This window comes from Littorina saxatilis, linkage group LG3 (genome assembly GCF_037325665.1).
Source record: "Littorina saxatilis isolate snail1 linkage group LG3, US_GU_Lsax_2.0, whole genome shotgun sequence".
Lineage (NCBI taxonomy): Eukaryota > Metazoa > Mollusca > Gastropoda > Littorinimorpha > Littorinidae > Littorina > Littorina saxatilis.
Genome location: NC_090247.1, coordinates 15470406 through 15488992, shown reverse-complemented (window position 1 = coordinate 15488992; position 18587 = coordinate 15470406). Strand labels below are relative to the sequence as shown.

Here is an 18587-nt window from a genome sequence, read left to right as displayed (position 1 = left end):
ACCATGGCAAGAGTCTTCTTGTTTGGATCATCATCATTGTATGGGGAAGTCTTTTCCCCAAAAAAGCAAAGCAGGAAGTAGACAGTTTCAAGGTTTCTGGCACATTTAAGTATTATTAGTTTCATAGCATAAAGAACTGTCTGAGCAAGCACACATTGTCATATGTTGTAAATCTGTCAAGCAATTATAATAAAAAGACAATATAAAGCAGACGGGCAAATTGTTTTATGAAAACACAAAATAACACCATAGAAAGACTGACATCGCCATACCAGCCTTCCCCCCCCCCCCCCCCCACACACACAGTCGGTATAATCCTGATGTGTCCATCTGTCTTGCAGAAAAAGTCCAAATCACCTTGGGCGGTGAGCTTCTTGGCTAAAGCCCTGAAAGTCACAAACAGACTAAAAAAAGCACAGACGTCACTGCCAGTCTCCTTTAGACACTGACTGGTTTGAGGCATTGAATTTCTCTGTCAAGAACACTTGTTCAGTCTCTTTAAAACTCCCTTTGCAATGCCCAGTAATTAGCACGAAACACATTTTTGGACATTGTAAGTTGCTTACACTTCCAAACATCCTTTCATGACAAGACATATAATATGATTCAAAATCAAGTTGATATGCCAGTAGACAAACAAGTAAGCATACAAAAATAAAACAATGAGAGCAAAGAACACATAATTCAACACATAGTTTTGTTTGAAAAAACTCTAAACTCATGCCTTTCCATGCAAAACTGTGTGTTTACTTGTTTGCTGTCATTGTTATTTTTGTGCACTTATTTGTTTTTGTACATGGCATATCAAATTAATTTTGAAATGTTTGATTTGGTACAGTCTATCTTTGGACCGACTGGCATGCAACCTCTCTTGTTCCTCAAGTGGTGGACATCCAGGGTCATCAGTCTTAGATTCAAATATGTTGTGACCAATGCCGTAACAATGGTTCCCTCAGGAAAGCGCATTGATTGCCCAATTCTTATCCGAGAAGAAAGCTGCAGACGTCATGTCAAATTCCTTGACACGTAGGGTTTCGATTTAGCTTGCATGTTCCCTTCGGGTGACGTTCCTAATTTTGTTTAGTAAAATTGGTTTAATTTAGATATGTGTTATGTTAAACTTGTGGGGTCCTGATTTGGCCTATATGGTCCGCTGGACCCAAAAAGCAACAACTAACTAACTAACGTCATGTCAAATAACGCCAGTCGTCAGTTTTATCAAGTATTCAGTGAGTGAGACTGTAAGTCATATCGTTTCCGCAACTCACCAGATGGGAGACAGCCTCTGATGGACTTGCGTTTCCATTCGAAAACACTGACCGACTTCTCTTGTGTAAACCAATCAAGTTTTGTAAGCAGTCCAAATATGAAAACACTTAGAGCCTCTTGTCTCAGTTGGTCTTGTGACCAGTATTGCAGTCCGTGACACAGCTTTAAGGTCTGGCAAAGAATGAATTTTCTCCACACTGACGCTGAAACATTTAGTCACTGCTGGAAACAACACTCTTTCTGTGGTCTGTAGACTTACACAGCAATTTGAGACCATCCCAAGACAAATTATTCCATACTTCCCCTTGAGGTTACGTGATTCACAGACAAACAGATGTATAATACATTGTCAGGCATCAAAAACAAACAACAAAGCAAAAACATATGACAGACTATTCAAGACAACACCAATGAAATATAAGTGGATATGAATAACGCAGAAATTACCTACATAAAGAAATTTGTCATAGTCCACCATCGTGTAACATTTTTGAGAGTCTATCAAAGTTACAAGTAATTCAACAACAAAGAAACACAATAAATGATATTTAATATGTCTAGCAGACACAAAATTACCAAACTGTGGAAAGCACAAACAAAATCTGATATTTTCACAAAAGTATTTCACAAACAATTCTGTGCAGATCAAGCCCAGTTCGCTCAAGGACCTTTTCAAAAACATGTGCAATGAGAAACAAAACCATTTTTCCAGAGCAGGAAACTTCACTCCACACCTGATCTTCCGACGAGGTGTGACTCATAACACCCACTATTTGTGATTCTCATCAGATTGAGGTGTGGATGGTAATGTCTGTAATGCATGGTAACTGACACTTTGTTTAAAGTTCTCCATGAAATCATTAGTTTTCATTGAAATAGCACTTACAGAGTGCAACTTCACCAAATTTGATCACCTCTCAGAAATATGTCTTCTGTACCGTGTACACTATAAATTATGGCCACATTATCTGCACTTTCCATTGATCAGTATCCTTGGAGAAATTCGAGTCAAAAAGCCTAGATGTCTGCCATTCCTAAAGTGCATGCAACATTACCAGCCATAGGCAAAAGTTTACTGCTCCGAAAAAACGATGATGCATCGAATTACATGCAGTTAAGGTAATAACAAAAAGTCTCATCTCAACAAATATGAAAATAACAGGCAACACAAAAGTATCTTTCTGCTCTCTTCTGAGTAATGTTCATGATCAGAAAAGTTGTTCAACGATGTCTTCTGGCAAATCAGTTTCAAGTCAAGCTGAAAAGTCTGTCGTCATATTGGCAAACGCTGCCACAAAGGTTTTCTTGGTGAAGACAGCAAAGCAATATAATGTATAAGCTTTGCTACTCTGGCAGCAGTTTAAAAACTGAGTTGAGTTTAGGCAATGTTTATTATGACTGCACCAAACAAAGTAACGTTCACCGAGTTCTGCATCGTTTTGCAGATGATCTTGTGGCAATGTACCAGAAATGGTAGCTTAACCAGTAATACATGATTATTCACTGAGGATGGCTGCCGCAAAAGCTCACAACTAACATCGGGTATTTTACTGAGCATAAATTGGGAAATAACAATGATAACATTTTAGCAAACGGTAAATCTCACACCTGAGTGTTACAGGAACGGATTAATGTCTTATTTTTTCAGGCAGGGAATTGAATATGCAATGGATGTTCATTATTCACTTCTTGAATTGTCTGCCTACCCGTATGGTTCTGGAATGAATGATTTTACCTAGTTATGGGTTACGGGCGTGAAAAAAAAAGTCAAGTATAATATTAGTTTGTAGGCGTTGAACATCAATGGCTGTTCAATGTGTATTTTCTGAAACATATGACATTTAGAAGTAAAAATAAAAGTTCTGGAAAAAGTGCATTTGATGATCATAGTATGAAGAACAAGAATACAACAAAAAAATCAAATAAATGAATTTAAACAAAAACATTCCAAAAAGTTGGAGAGAAATTCCTGGGGATGAGGTGTAGATCGAGAGTAGATGAAAACTGATGCAAAAAAGCAAGCCATTTTAGGCATCTTTCAAACAAACATGAAGCTGTTAGATGATGATATTAACATTTTTCAATTTAATGCTGATACGTTTTAGTCCTGTTGTGTTGTGCCTTTTGTAATTTGTATATATTGCGCTGGTGCATCGGTACATATATTTTGAACTCTCAAACCCCTCTTTTTAAAAGACCTAAAAACATTATATTTCTTCCCTTGGTGCTATTTATTACTTTTCATATTTAACTACACGTAGTGTGTAGTTGTATATAGCTTAAAACATATCTCGCTTCCATAGACAATTACAGAATATATGTGTGTCAATAACTTGTCTGTGAAGATTGTACACCCCACAACAAGCAAGCAAACAAATCCCCACTTCCTGTTTAAAGGTTACTGTGCGGCATAAAGCAAATTCCATATTACAGTATCTGTGGAAACAAAACTGTAGTAAACTAACAGTAACTGTCTCCAGCAGAGTTTCCCTTCGTGAGCTGTTGAGCGACTTTCAGATAAACAAGACCACACTGACTTATGCGAAAACTTACAATAGTCAGTAACACACCCTAACAAGACAACAGAACCGCCTATGTGTCCTGTTACACTTACAGTGTGCAGTCGGGAATCGCTTCAAACCCACATCTGCTTTTCTGATTTAACAAAACCGATCTTTAACAAGTCGCACTTGCATTACAGAAGACAAGTGCATGTCGCTAGCATGCTCTTAATCTGAATGCCTTCACAATTCTGATAAGACCCACAACAATTTCAAGCGAAGAGTTTAAATATATGGTATGTTTGCTTTCTTTTCCATGTTTTCTTGCATGCCAGCACCCTATAGGTTAAAGTTGTTCTTGTCTTAACAGGTAATTTGAATTTGTCCTCCAACCAGTAGCATGAAATCTTTAACCGACAAGGTTCCTAACAGCACCCTGCTTTCTTTACATTTGTTTTGAAAGGTGAGTTGAATGCAATGTATGTGTCCATCCCTGATAGCATGCTAACGTTAAATTAACGTTTATTTAACGTTAGCATGGTTTGATTTTGGTTTACGGTTAGCATTAAACGTTACATTAACTTTAGCAGAAAAACCGTTCTTACGCAAACGTTAAATTAACGTAAAATTAACGTTAGCAAGCAAACCGTTTTCATGGCAAACCTTTTTCAAACGATAATAAAACGGTTTGCAGTGAAACGTTAGAAAAACGTCAAACAAACGTTGACACATAACCGTTCAAAATGAAACCATTTTCAAACATTAATTTAAACGATTATAAAACGGTTCGCATTGAAACTTTAAAAAAAACGTTAAAAGAAGCTTGCATCCTTGAGAAGAACTGTACCTCTTCTGAGCTGAATCGTACAATATATCTTTTGTATCGCAAATGAATGTGAAATAAATCTTCAACCATGTTTATATCTAAGACTAGTTTTGTCAGGTACATTTTTTAACATTAACTCAATGCAGAACTGTTGATAATTGGAGAAATAACTTACTGATTTAATCAAGGTCAATGTCAACCCTTACCACTAGCAGCCCATTTGAGAAATGTGATCATTATTATTTCCCATATGCTTATTACAGCTGTCCGTTAAAGTGCTGAACACAATCAATGTCATGCGCGAATGGAAAGTTCATCAGTTATTACCAGCAAATGTCTTCATCAACATATCCAAAAGCAGTCGCGTGATGTGAAATAATGCATTGAGGCAGCATTGCCCGATGACCCAACAGTAGCAGAAAAACAAGCGAAGGCAGCTTTGAAAGTAAAGACACAATGACCTGCCTGCTTCAATTCCCGCTCACTACCATGTGGGCTTCCGCAGATTTATCAGCAATGGGAACATTCTTTTTGACTGTAAACGCTACAATCTGAACTCACTGGGGTCTACAGCAATTCACTGAACTGTGCTGTTTTCTACATCATGGCCACAGAGTCCAAAACCAGATACAACACCTCACAGGTGGGTGTCTCGCACTTCCATGGGATTCACCCTGGTGTCAACAGCTCTAAACTCTGCAGCAATGATACTTCTTCTTCTTCTTTGTCCATGGGCTTAGACTCCCACGTTCACTCATGTTTTTAGCACGAGTGGATTTTTACGTGTATGACCATTTTTACCCCGCCATTCAGGCAGAATACGCCGATTTCGGGGGCGCATGCTTGGTATTTTCGTGCTTCTATAACCCACCGAACTCTGACATGGATTACAGGATCTTTTTCGTGCGCACTTGGTCTTGTGCTTGCGTGTACACACGAAGGGGGTTAAGTCACTAGCAGGTCTGCACAAAAGTTAACCTGGGAGATCAGAAAAATCTCCACTCTTAACCGACCAGGCGGCAGCGACCGGGATTCGAAATCACGACCTCTCGATTAGGAGGCCGACGTCTTACCACCTCGCCACTGCCCCCGTCAACAATGATACAAAACCCAACTCTGCAGTACACAGCTGCAGACCCCATTCTTTACCTTCACTTACTTAGCTGAAGTAGACATTTGCAGTGGCTCTGATGACCGTGTCGCATCGAAGGCACCGCCTGATGTTGGGTGCGCATGTTGTGCAGGCAATGATGTGGCCGCAGGGTAGGAAGATGACCCCTACGGGTTGCTCATGACAACGCTGACAGGTTCGCATGTTACGCAGTCTGGCGTTCTCCTGCTGCAGCACGTTCTGTCGATCTCCGAGAGGATTGTCAGCACCGTTCTGAGCTGCATTGTCTGTAACAGCATTCCACACCATTAACACACAGGTTTACATGACCCTTTAACTTCCAAAATCACACACACAAATATAATCTGCCTCAAAATGCTACGCATGAAAATATTTGTTCAGGAGATGTGATTGCATATACATACAGCTTTCTTGGGATGATGTATGCACGTGGCAAGACATTCCTTTAGGCAATCCGACTTGCAGCAAGTTTTCAACATGAGTAAAACCTACCGACCCAAGCTGTTAAAATAAATAAATAAATTCAAAATTAAAATAAGATGACTGTCAATTCACCATGAGCTGATTCTGGTGAAAAACACTTCATATCCTTAAATGTCAGATTGTCACAGTGTCTGTCTTAAGACTTTCTTCTCTTATTACTTCTACTTTCTTCTCTTTCTAGCCTCAAGCGGCTTACCAGCTGACAACAAATGTAGTTATTCAAATGCAAATTGTGTCTACTAACAGTCATGTAGTGTGAACGTTTCCTCCCTATATTCCATGCCTTACTATTCTAATTATTATATTGTACATGTACCATATGCAAGGGCTGATCCAGGATCTTAAGGAAACTTTTTTGCACAAACTTGAAGGCGCGAAGCGCCTGAATTGAGGCGCGTCCGTCCGCTAGGGCCTTCCGGGGGCATGCCCCCCCGGAATTTTGTTTTTGAAGGTTGCAAAATGCTGCAATCTAGGACCACCTGAGCTCAGAAACTGTCATGTAATCATCTGACCAAATTTCAATTTTTAAGCCTTATGTTTTCTCTCTCTCTCTCTCTCTCTCTCTCTCTCTCTCTCTCTCTCTCTCTCTTTTTTCCCCTGAAGGGGGGGGGGGGGGGGGGTCGGGCCCCCTTTGCCCCCCCCTAAATCCGCCACTGCCATATTACTTTTCAATTGTATAACATTGTGTCTAAACCAGCAGCATTTACCTGGGACCTCCAGACCAGGCTGATCCCCATCTCCCTGCAGGTCAGCATCGTTGCCAGGAGCAACAGAATCAGAACGGGAGACGTTTCCACCTCCAGTGCTGTTACTGCCATTGTTTCCAACGTCATCTTGCTGCTGCTGTCTCTGTGGGGGATTGTCCCTGAACAGGTTCGTGAGGACTTCTACAAGCATAACTTCAATGGCCCGCTCCATACCTGCACACACACACACACACACACACACACACACACACACACACACACACACACAAAACACACCACACACACACAAAACACACACACACACACACACACAAAACACACACACAAAACACACACACACACACACACACACACATACACACACACACACACACACACACACACACATACCCATTCGATGTTAATTACCATGATCTAAACACAATAGATGATTTTCGGAAAACACTTGTCAGGATTTGTACTAGCTGTCATTGCTTGTTGAGGGCGTGTCTTCTTCTCCTTCTACGTTCGTTGGGTGGGATTCACAAGCACACAAACAAAATGACACGCCCTTGACAGACAGGTGTGTAGTAGTAGTGGTCAGGATGTCAGCCTTCATAATTCTTCTTTTGAAAATAATTATGCACATTGGAGCCAAGATGGCGCTTTCTTCTTTTGAAAATATTCAGACACCCTGCAACAATTATGTGCTGATGACCTACATTGATTATTGTGCTTTCCCAAACTCATGTGACTGCACATGAGCCAAATTCACACACAATGTCAACACTGAAGGACAGCAATTGTAACGCCACAATGAAATGTAAGACTGCTTCGATGTGCTCATTTTGAAAGAAAATGGCGCCAGTACATTGAGTGTGCACTACATAACAATAACATTCACATGAGAGTTAATCATTCACTGCAACCGCTCATAATCTAATGGTGGTCCTGTCCCAAGGCTTCTCATCATGTTTTGTGGAAAGGAGGCCACTGATAATTGGTAATGCAAAGATGGTTGCTGTTCAGGACTAAAATGTCAACATTTAGGGTACAATCTTGCTGGTTGTGTGTGTATAGAGTCTGTAGTAGGGTGCTTTGTAATTTTATAAAGGAAATAACCTGAAGTTGTCCAAAGTACTCTGAACAGAAGTTAACAACAGCAAGAAAATGAATGGTGTTGTTCCGGTCCTTTCCATTAGACATACTTCAATCAATGATTAACCACCAACTGCCCACCCTCAGCGAAAATCCAGGAGACCAATTAAGACCAATTAAGACATTCAAAATGTCGGTTTGTCTTGCTGTCTGCTCATCAAATTCCACCTAACAGTAACATCACATTTAAGCATCAAACAAAGAGGAATCAGGTCTTAATCAATAATTATTAATCAAAAGACAGAGAGATAGGAGGAAAGTGAAGACATGGGTTGGGGGTAAAGACACAAAAAAACAAGCTCATGTGGTTACAAATTCTTATGTATATTGCTTATACTGACTTCCCAGAAAAAGTAAAGATGCCTGAGGTTAATGCAATAATTCCTTCAATACACGTACTTCACCATCATTTCAGTGTGAGTTAATTTTGATTCGATTATTGATCATCAACATTCTTGTTGGTGCCTGGCTGTTGATGTGGTTCGGTATTTTTTGTTTAACTTCTTCTTCTTCTGCGTTCGTGGGCTGAAACTCCCACGTACACTCGTGTGTTTTTTTTTTATTTTTTTAATTTTTTTGCACGAGTGGAATTTTACGTGTATGACCGTTTTTTACCCCGCCATTTAGGCAGCCATACGCCGTTTTCGGAGGAAGCATGCTGGGTATTTTCGTGTTTCTATAACCCACCGAACTCTGACATGGATTACAGGATCTTTTTCGTGCGCACTTGGTCTTGTGCTTGCGTGTACACACGGGGGTGTTCGGACACCGAGGAGAGTCTGCACACAAAGTTGACTCTGAGAAATAAATCTCTCGCCGAACGTGGGGACGAACTCACGCTGACAGCGGCCAACTGGATACAAATCCCGCGCGCTACCGACTGAGCTACATCCCCGCCCTTTTGTTTAACAAATACAGAAGCTAATGAAAGCATTTTGTACTGCACCTGAATAAGTACATAAAGCACGTAAATGACAGCTAGACCTCGCTTGCACTTATACTGTGGTAAATTAGAAATTTTTCAATAAGCACCGCCACTTCAACATGATTGACTCTCAAGAATCAGACATTTGCACTCCTCTTCTTGTCGTTTACTCAGATCGACATGTCTTTTGAGCGGAAATATGCCTTCCGAGCAGCTTAAGTGAGAGTTCCTTGTGCAGTTGTACTCATGCATGCAGTGCATGAAATGAGAGATAAAATATCAAAACACAACATCAATAAAGGGCTTCAGAGAAAGCAAATAAAGATATAACATGATATCTAGCAGCCACACACAGGATATTATATATGATCCAAATTGTGTTAGTTTTACTCATGACGACAACAATTAGTAATAACCTTACCTTGTTATGGTTTCTTTTACCAAGTTCATATACAGTGTAGCACTGCATTGTTTATAACCATTTAAGAAAGGAAACAAACAGTCTGAGTAGCAGACTTTAGTTTTTCAAACAACAGACAGAATATTTCATGAGCAAGGTTATACACATCAGGATTTTGTCTAAAGTCTCGGAGAAAAAACCCACCATAATCTCTACTGTGCATGTCTTTTTCAAACACACACCTTTCAGAAAGGCAAAACATCTCAGGCTCAGAGAGAGAGAGAGAGAGAGAGAGAGAGAGAGAGAGAGAGAGAGAGAGAGAGAGAGAGAGAGAGAGAGAGAGAGAGAGAGAGAGAGAGAGAGAGAGAGAGAGAGAGAGAGAGAGAGAGAGAGAGAGAGAGAGAGAGAGAAAGAGAGAGAACTCAGAACTCAGAACTCAGAACATTATTACATAAGGATAAAGGTTTTAGGCTTAGCCTAATCTTCCAACCTGTCCTTGGAACATATGCAGACAATAATTGTAATCGAAAGCAAAGACTGCGCACACACACACACACACACACACACACACACACACACACACACACACACACACACACCCACGTATACACACACACATGCACACATAAACTCGCACACACACACACACACACACACACACACACACACACACACACACATGCACACACACACACATGCGCGAGCGTGCGCTCGCATACCTACACACAAGTACATGCTATCATTTCATACCTAAAAGGAACAGTATCTAATCAAAGTATTAAACTAGTAAAAACATCACAATAATGGTCGAGTATAAGCATAAAAAACAAAACACTTAAGAGCATTGCATACATTATCCGAGTACACAATCGAAACTAGACATCAGGGGCAGTTTATAGAGAGAGAGAGAGAGAGAGAGAGAGAGAGAGAGAGAGAGAGAGAGAGAGAGAGAGAGAGAGAGAGAGAGAGAGACCTTTAGACACAAATATATATCCAAAGAGGGAGAAAAAGTGACAAAGTGACAGTCCACACGCACACACCCCTGCCCCAAACACACACATACACACACAATACACAAACTTAGACATACATACACACCCTTACACATCCTGAACTCAGGTAAAAATGAGTTCCTTCGGGTCTCATTTATCCCTGACAGAATTCCTTTGTTTTCTCACTCTAAAGAAGAAATCGATTTTTATTTTTATTTTTTTTATATACTGTATTTGGAGCTTTTTGTGATGTGTTTTTGATATAAGCAGATTCGCGATCGTCGATAATGATTTGTCTTGATGTTGCGTAATTTTTGAATTACAAAGGAATTGTTATGTAAGACAGCTACCTTTCGCGGATATATTTACTATGCAAACAACTATAAATATGGCAAAAGTGTCACGTGATAATCAACTTTTGTCACGTGATCATAACAAAATGGCTCCGGAGCGGACATCGGTTAAAAGTAGATGTGTCCTTTGTGACAATGAAAAGACCGAGTCCAGCCATTATTATACGGTTTTAGGCAAAGTTGGGTGGAAAAATGAACAGCTTGGTGAAATCGTTGAGTCTCTCAGTGGAGAATCTGTTCGTCGAGAGATGGAAGAATCGGAAGGTTTCGTCTTTTCTCAGAAACATTAGCAAAAAACATAATTATGGGAGATTACTCTGTTTTCTTGTTTTGGTAGATTTCGGCTTTTAGCTCCGCTTATTTCCCTTTACTCCGCGTAGTAATTATCCATCCTGTCAGAGAGACATGAGCGAGAGCGTGGGCCGATGATTGTCAGAATGACCCTTACAAACACACACGCACACACACTAACACTAACAGTACACATACACTAACACATTCACACAAAGTTAACATGCACATACACTGTTAACACGTACCGTACACCCACACGCGCGAGACAGAGAAAGTACAGACATGACACACAGTGTCTCAAATAGCGAAAAGAAACCAAGACAGACCCCAGCAAGGGGATGGTGTCTCGGTGAATTGATGTCAAAACATTGTGACATCGTCTACCTGCGCAAGCATTATGTTGTAGACTTGGAATGTCTACCTACCTACAGCGGCCTTGGGTGGCGTTTGATCAAAAATCAAACAGTTGGTCGACACCCACGGTATTAAAGTTACATGAAGTATGTTCCCCGTTTTTGTGTGAACTTCCATCCCCAATTGTAGCCACAGTTTTGTAAGAAAGACTGCTTCTATATCATGTATTATCGGCATGAACATGCCTTGAGTGGAAGTCAGTATGGGGTTCGTGGGATTACATTCCAGCTTCGCTTTGTATCAATCCATTTCAGTTAAAATTCTTTCAATTGTTAACGACTGAACACACAATCAGTTTCAGTCAGCTGCGGAATTAAGAGCTTTAATAAGACTGCTGTCAAGTGGCTCAAAGCAGGGACATTCAAATGCAATACATGATTTAGCGTCACACGCCATGTCACAGGTACCAATTCACCATGGCTTGGACATAAAAATCTGATCAGCAACCAAAAACTGCTGCAGACTTCTAAAGTTATCATGTGGCATTGCAAGTATGAGTTTCAATGTTCTCCTTGATTTAAGCGATGTGCTGAAAAGTTCAAATAGTGTAACACGTAACATAAACAAACTTTGCCATCATGATTTCAACAAAAATCGGATTCTCTGCAGCAGTTTTGGTCACAACACTTTGAAAAAAATATATAATACTAATAATAGTCCACGTCTAAAGAAAAATGGGGCAGCATGCTGTTGGGTTACACTAAATGCCATTTGTATTTCAAACAAACAAGAGGTCCTCTTCAACCATTGCTTTTTCTTTCTTTTTTTTTTAGGAAAGTTTGACAAATTGTTCTCCACACACTCCTGATTATCGAACACTTTCTTAAACCTGAGTAGCTGAAGTTTGTTACTTTAGCTTTGAAAACATATTTACTGTGAAAGAGCACCTTATGTATAGAAACATTCTCCTACAACGAAATGATACCTTCAGATATTGTTTTATCCCCTGGAAATCACAGTGTTGCGCTGCAGCACAGCTTTAATTTAGAATAATCAAGGGATACTGAAATGCATTTGAATAAAACATTGTTTGACTAACTTTACTACCATATGATTATAGAGCATACTAAACTTTGGCATTTTCAGTCTCTACACCAACACCAAGAAAAAATGACTGCAAATTGTAATTCATATTATATAGTCCATGTCTTACCAACCATCTGAAGATCTTCCCTGGTGACAAAATGGTTTGAGGGATTCGTCAAATACACAAAATGCATAACAGGTGAAACGTAAGACACTACTACATTTTATGCACACACAACAAACACCTGTCTCAGACTCAACTGCAGAGGACAAATAAAATACTCTCAATACTCTATAATGCACATTTGGAACCACAGGTAAAACGAAGTAATCACACACATGCTGAAATGCTGACTATATATTACTTCCGTTCAAAGTTTGTGTTTTGTTAGTTTGTTTGTTTTTTGAAGCATAAATAAAATATGTTTTTAAAATCACATCTTAAGAGGAAAAAATGGATTATTATAGAAATGGTTTCTGAACAAAATTGTGAATAAACTGGCACTTGAAAGACACACACACAACATGAATAAATGTTATGCAATGGAACCCCCATTTTAAGTCTCACGACCTAACAAAATCGGACAAAAGGAGGGTGTCTTAAAATGGATGTAAATTTACAGAGGTTATGCACAAAAAATGTGAAAAATCAGGGTCTTATAAATGAGGAAGTCTTGAACTGGGGGGGGAGGGGTTATTGGGGGGGGGTGTCTTAAAATGTGATTCCACAGTACCACAAAATCAGGTTATAATATGTAGCCAAAGAATGGTGAAGGAATTACACTGAACTACAATATTAACACCATGATAAACTTGGTGAACTAAATGATATGATGAAAGTAAAGTACATCTTTTCAAATCAGTCACACACAATTAAAGAAGTATTCTCCCAATATGTAGAGTAAAGAATGTAAAAAAAAGTCAGCAAACTGGTAAATATTTAAATAAAATACCACCAAATAAAAAATATAAGATGGGTGCCCATCTCATCCCAACACCCAGCTTAGTTGCTATACAAATTAGGAGATGCCACAATAACGCTACGTCTTTGCTCCGAGCTCAATTTCTTCATTTTCAAATTTGACTCTTGAGGCTCTATTAATATTCTGGGAAAATTACAACAACAAAAAAACTCTTGACAGCTCAACTTCCATTGTGTACATTAGCCAATAACTGTATGAGAGTGTAGGTCTCTCTTGTGGCGGCCACCTAGGAAGTGTGTGCGGGCTTGTAATAGACAATCTTCGGAAATACCTCTGTCAGGATTTGCAAGCGTTGTGGAAGAGTTGCGCCTGGCTTTTCTTGTACGAACAGGAAACGTGGTCGACCAATTAAAACCACGATCAGTGAGTAACTGACTCTGATGTGTATGTTAAACAGTGTCCACATGTTATGCTGCCTTTTTTTCTCGAAAATATGGACATGGGATCCACGTTTATGGGGTCCTGATTTGGCCTATATGGTCCGCTGGACCCAAAAAGCAACAACGAACTAACTAACTATCCACGTTTATTTCCGTTTATTTATCTATTTTTCTCATAGCGACTCTTAATATGTGTTACCAGTGTTGACAAACTTCTTGTCATATCTGTGTACCTGACACTGACTGAATAAGCCCATCAGCTGTTCCAATTAACTTGCCCGTCTGCAATCAAACTTTTTCCACACACACAAAAATGGGAGACGCTTAATTAGTTAAAGCTAGAATGCCTCACAAACTGGAAATCTCGTAAGTAATCAATCCCACACAGCAAAAAAATAAGCAAATGTCAAGAGTAAAGAGAAAGTACTTTGCCTTACCAATAAGCCTTAGTTTTGCTATGCCATCTGCAATCTGTTGATCCGTGTATCCAGTTTCACGTGCCCGTCTCACAACAGGTATATCTGGAACCTCTGGATTCAACCCTTGGCTTGGCGCATCGACTGGAGCAGTCCCGGGCTGCAACACATGTATTAGAACAGGTAAGGCCAACAAAAAAAAAATTGTCTGTTTCTGGTCACCCGACCGACCCTAAATTTCGGCGCCGACCCTAAACTTTTTTTTTCCAAACTCAAAAAAATTTTTTTTTTTTTTTGGTGGTAAAGGACAGGGTGAGAAAATGAACAACAAAAACGTGTGAAAACGAAAGTCCGCTGACGATTTGTAAATGTGTTGAGTGTCTTGTCTCTATGTATAGTGAATCCAGTCTTTTTGCGCGATTTTTAAAGTTAGTTTTATTGGTCTACATTTGGGGTAAAAAAAAAAAATAATAAAAAAAAAAAAATCCCGACCTACCGACCCTATTTTTTTTAGCCATGTTACCAGAAACAGACAATTTTTTTTTTGGCCTAATCACAACCATCATTTGTGCTTCAAACTGTTCTGCTTGTGATAGCATCGACAATTGCATGTACTTGTACTAAAGTGAGCTTTGGCTTCTGGGTGAAATTAGTCAGAAGTCAGAAGTCTAAATATTTATTCGCGGAAACACAAGGTTCATAGCGAGAGGGTGTTGGGGGTTTGGGATTCAACATTGTAATAATCGCGAAAGTGTACATATCGAGTTTTCTTTTCGCGACATGGATGACAGATCGCGCGGGTAGCGAAATGTTACCGACAAAACAAAACGTCACCGTGTCTTTGTTCATAATTGATCAGGAGATTGGAAGAGTTCGCCTTCACACAGTTTCAAGTCTTTTGGCCACTGTCCACTGACTTCTTCACTTTCTCGTTACATCTTTGTATTTCTTCTGTCATTTTAGCAAAGTTCTCCTCTAATGATTTTGTCATGAAATGTTGGCTATCTGGTGCCTGTAGAAAGCCTTCACCGTTGTTCTGTAATCCTGTAGCTATGCCCGTTTTCATGTGCCTGTCACTGACATGTGCACTTGAATGTTTGGGCTTTTTGATTTTACTTGTATCCGCACATGAGTGCAGCAGCTTGATGTTTCTGATGTCAATTCCTTTTTCAGACGTTGTCTTTTCAATGTGTGCCAGACTATCACTGTCGTCGTCTGTCCGGTTTACCGAACTATCAAGCGAACAGCCGTTGATCTGCCAACCGTTTGCGCCCAAACACAGGGTGTCACCAGTATTGTTTACATGTTCCTCTCCACTGCGCGCAATGGTAATGTGAGAGTCAGTTGTCTCCCCTCATTCAGCTTTGAGCTCTGCCATTCTCAGACACTCTGTGAAGTGTACGTACCCATGATTATACTTTTTTTGTTTTACTTTCAAAACTAGCTGTTTATGAACTATGATTTCTATTGCTTAAGGTTATTTGTATTTGTGTTTTTCATTATCAGAGATCTCCCTAGATCACTTTTGTTTGTTTTAAATCTCTCAGTTCTCTTATCTGGTTACTGCATATTGTGATCTCTTCTGCATCCATTTAATAGACTTTGTTACATAGATAACAACAGGGTATACCACAAACGGTTTTTATTTCAGTCACACTGTCTACTGTTCACTTGCATATTGAATATGTTCAATGTTTTCTTTCCATCTCTTTCAGGAACAAAATTGATATTTTTCTGTATATGTACGCACTTTCATTTGTCACCTAATTGTAACATTATTTTCAGCTGCCGATATTTTGCTGACAATTATTGGGCCTGGGAAAAAGTACATATATTGCGATACAGTAATATCAATACTGTTTATTGTATGGATACAACCCTACTTAAGAATTACACACTGCCCTTGTAATCTGATATCTTAGGTTACGCTTCTTCTGCATTTAATACAACTTTTACAGATTTTTATCCGGTGTACAATTCTCCAACTGTTCCAGCAAAAGAAAAACCGTACATCCACAGAAAGGTTAAAGGCCCAGTTCTTTGAAATGACAACAAGACAACATTGTGTATACAGGAAATTAAGAATACAAGACAAACCTGTGGTACAGCGACATCCCTTCTCACGTGATCTTGTGCGCCGCCTTTTACATAACAGATATAAAAAAAATATATATGAAAAAGTCAGAAAGACATCAACCATGACACTTAACCAAACGACATACAACTGTAATCAGATGGACACTTGATCCACTTGCCATTTTATTGAATGAGACAATTTATTAAATAAACATTCCATTGAATTGACACTTGTTTGATTGGACAGTTGATAGAAATGTTTTTTAATTCGAATGTGAGTCTACTCTCACTGATGGACTGAAGAAAGACACACAAACACATGATATCTGACTAACAGAACCAGACACAGACAGACAGACAGACAAACAGGCAGACACACACACACACACACACATACACACACACACACACATACACACACACACACACACACACACACACTGTATTTTCACTGGCAGGCAGATAAAGATGAGGTTTAAAACCTTTTGATCATTCAGTGTGTTTGCTTATGCGTGTTTGCTTGTGTTGTTTGCTTGTGCTTCTGAATTTACCAGACGCAGAAGCAAACACACACAAGCAAACAGTCACACAGACAAACACACACACACTATCATACACAGGCACATTAACACAGGCACAATCATACACATTAACATGCACAGAGACATAGATACACACAAACTTACCATTTCCAGAATGATTTTGAATGGCAGGATTTGTGCCACTTTGATTCAATCCCTACAAAACACAAACAAGTTAACTTTCTCGTGAGTTTTTTTCTTTTTTTCTAAAAACAAATGTGAACAGATATTCAAAGCACTACTCAAGCTGTACAGTGAATATGCAAGCCATTTTTCTAACCGGCAGGGGCGGATCACAGCATTGGGGGGGGGGGGGGGTCCAAATTTCTTTTGTGGACAGATCGACGACGCGAAGCGTTTGGATTAGGGCGCAAATCGCCCGAACTTCCTAGGGGGTCCGAGAAAAATGTTGATAAAAACAAGGAAAATGGAGCAATCTGGTGCAATCTGAGCCAATTAACTTTCCCTAATACACCCCCCCAAAAGTTAATTTAAAAAGACAAATTTAGATGAAAACAAGAAAAATTTACCTGAACCAACAAATTACCCAACTACCTTCAAAAACTGTCATTTAGAAGACAAAGGTCGGTTCCTAGGGGGGTCCGGGGGTATGCCCCCCCCCCCGAAAATGTTGATAAAAACAAGGAAAATGGAGCAACCTGGTGCATCTGAGCCATCATTTTTTTCTTTATTTTCAAAACCCCGGAAACCCCCCCTGGATCCGCCGTATATCTTTTCCAGAATAAACCTTGCGTGGCTCTCTTGAGTCTCACATAAATGGATCACTCTGTTATGCAACCGATGAAATCAAGTGACTGCATTATAACAGTATGGGGAGCTGGAGCATCTGTCAAACAAAATTATATAAACTAGATGGTTATGACCGCACAGTTGCAAATCACTTCTGGTATTTTCAGATAACATGCTGTCTGATTCCAGGAGTATTAAAACAAATTGATTTGTTTAACATTTTATGACGGAAAATATAAAGGTAAATGTATCTAGCTAGCTGTTATCTCCTTTACCAAATAAATGACAATTGATACATGAATCTTTATATAACAGCCAATGACCTGGGTAAAAACATAGTGAACAAGACATGCATGACTGCTGTATGGCATATTCCTAAAAACAGTAGTAAATAATTGCATGATTACCGGTACCTGACTAATGTACTATATTCCGCCTATTCATAAACTGTGCAGATTTGTCCAGGAGCTTGTATGGATGCGCACTGATTATTTTTTAAGTATTTAAATATATTGTCAATTGCATGAGCAGTCAAAAATGGAAGGTCAGTTTTCAGGGGTACGTTGACAAAAAGCACTGCAATTTAGCAATTACCTGGTAGATTGCTTCCAAACTTTCACGATTTTATCTTATGCCTACATATGAGACATACTTCAGGTAAAATATTGGATTGTTACAGGTATTTGTTCAGATGTTATGCAATCTTCTGGAAAGTGTTTTAAAACCTTTGGTAGGTACAGACTTAACATTTCTAAAAATCATGACTTCGCATGCATACAGAAAAATAATTGAAATGAGTACTCTGCCAAAAGTTCATTTGAGTATGACCACAGGTGTAAAAGTGCTAGTCCTGTTAACACGATTGACACGTTGTGGATAATTGCTGAGCTTAAGCAGTGCCAAGTCATGCATGACCGCAGCAAGTCTTTAGAGGCACTCAGC

General features: G+C 39.4%; 1 protein-coding gene across 2 annotated transcripts in view; it reads right to left on the bottom strand.

Moving 5' to 3' along the window:
- Positions 1-4598: 4598 nt before the first annotated feature.
- Positions 4599-18587, bottom strand: part of LOC138961715 (inhibitor of apoptosis protein-like) — a 63007-nt gene continuing 49018 nt past the window's right edge. For both annotated transcript variants that reach the window (XM_070333385.1, XM_070333386.1), the window contains 5 exons: positions 17001-17052; positions 16336-16379; positions 14260-14398; positions 6919-7131; positions 4599-5994 (listed from right to left, as the gene is read on the bottom strand). In XM_070333385.1, coding sequence (XP_070189486.1) covers positions 5756-5994; positions 6919-7131; positions 14260-14398; positions 16336-16379; positions 17001-17052 — 687 coding nt within the window. In that variant the 3' untranslated portion in view covers positions 4599-5755. The remainder of the gene's footprint in view (positions 5995-6918; positions 7132-14259; positions 14399-16335; positions 16380-17000; positions 17053-18587) is intronic.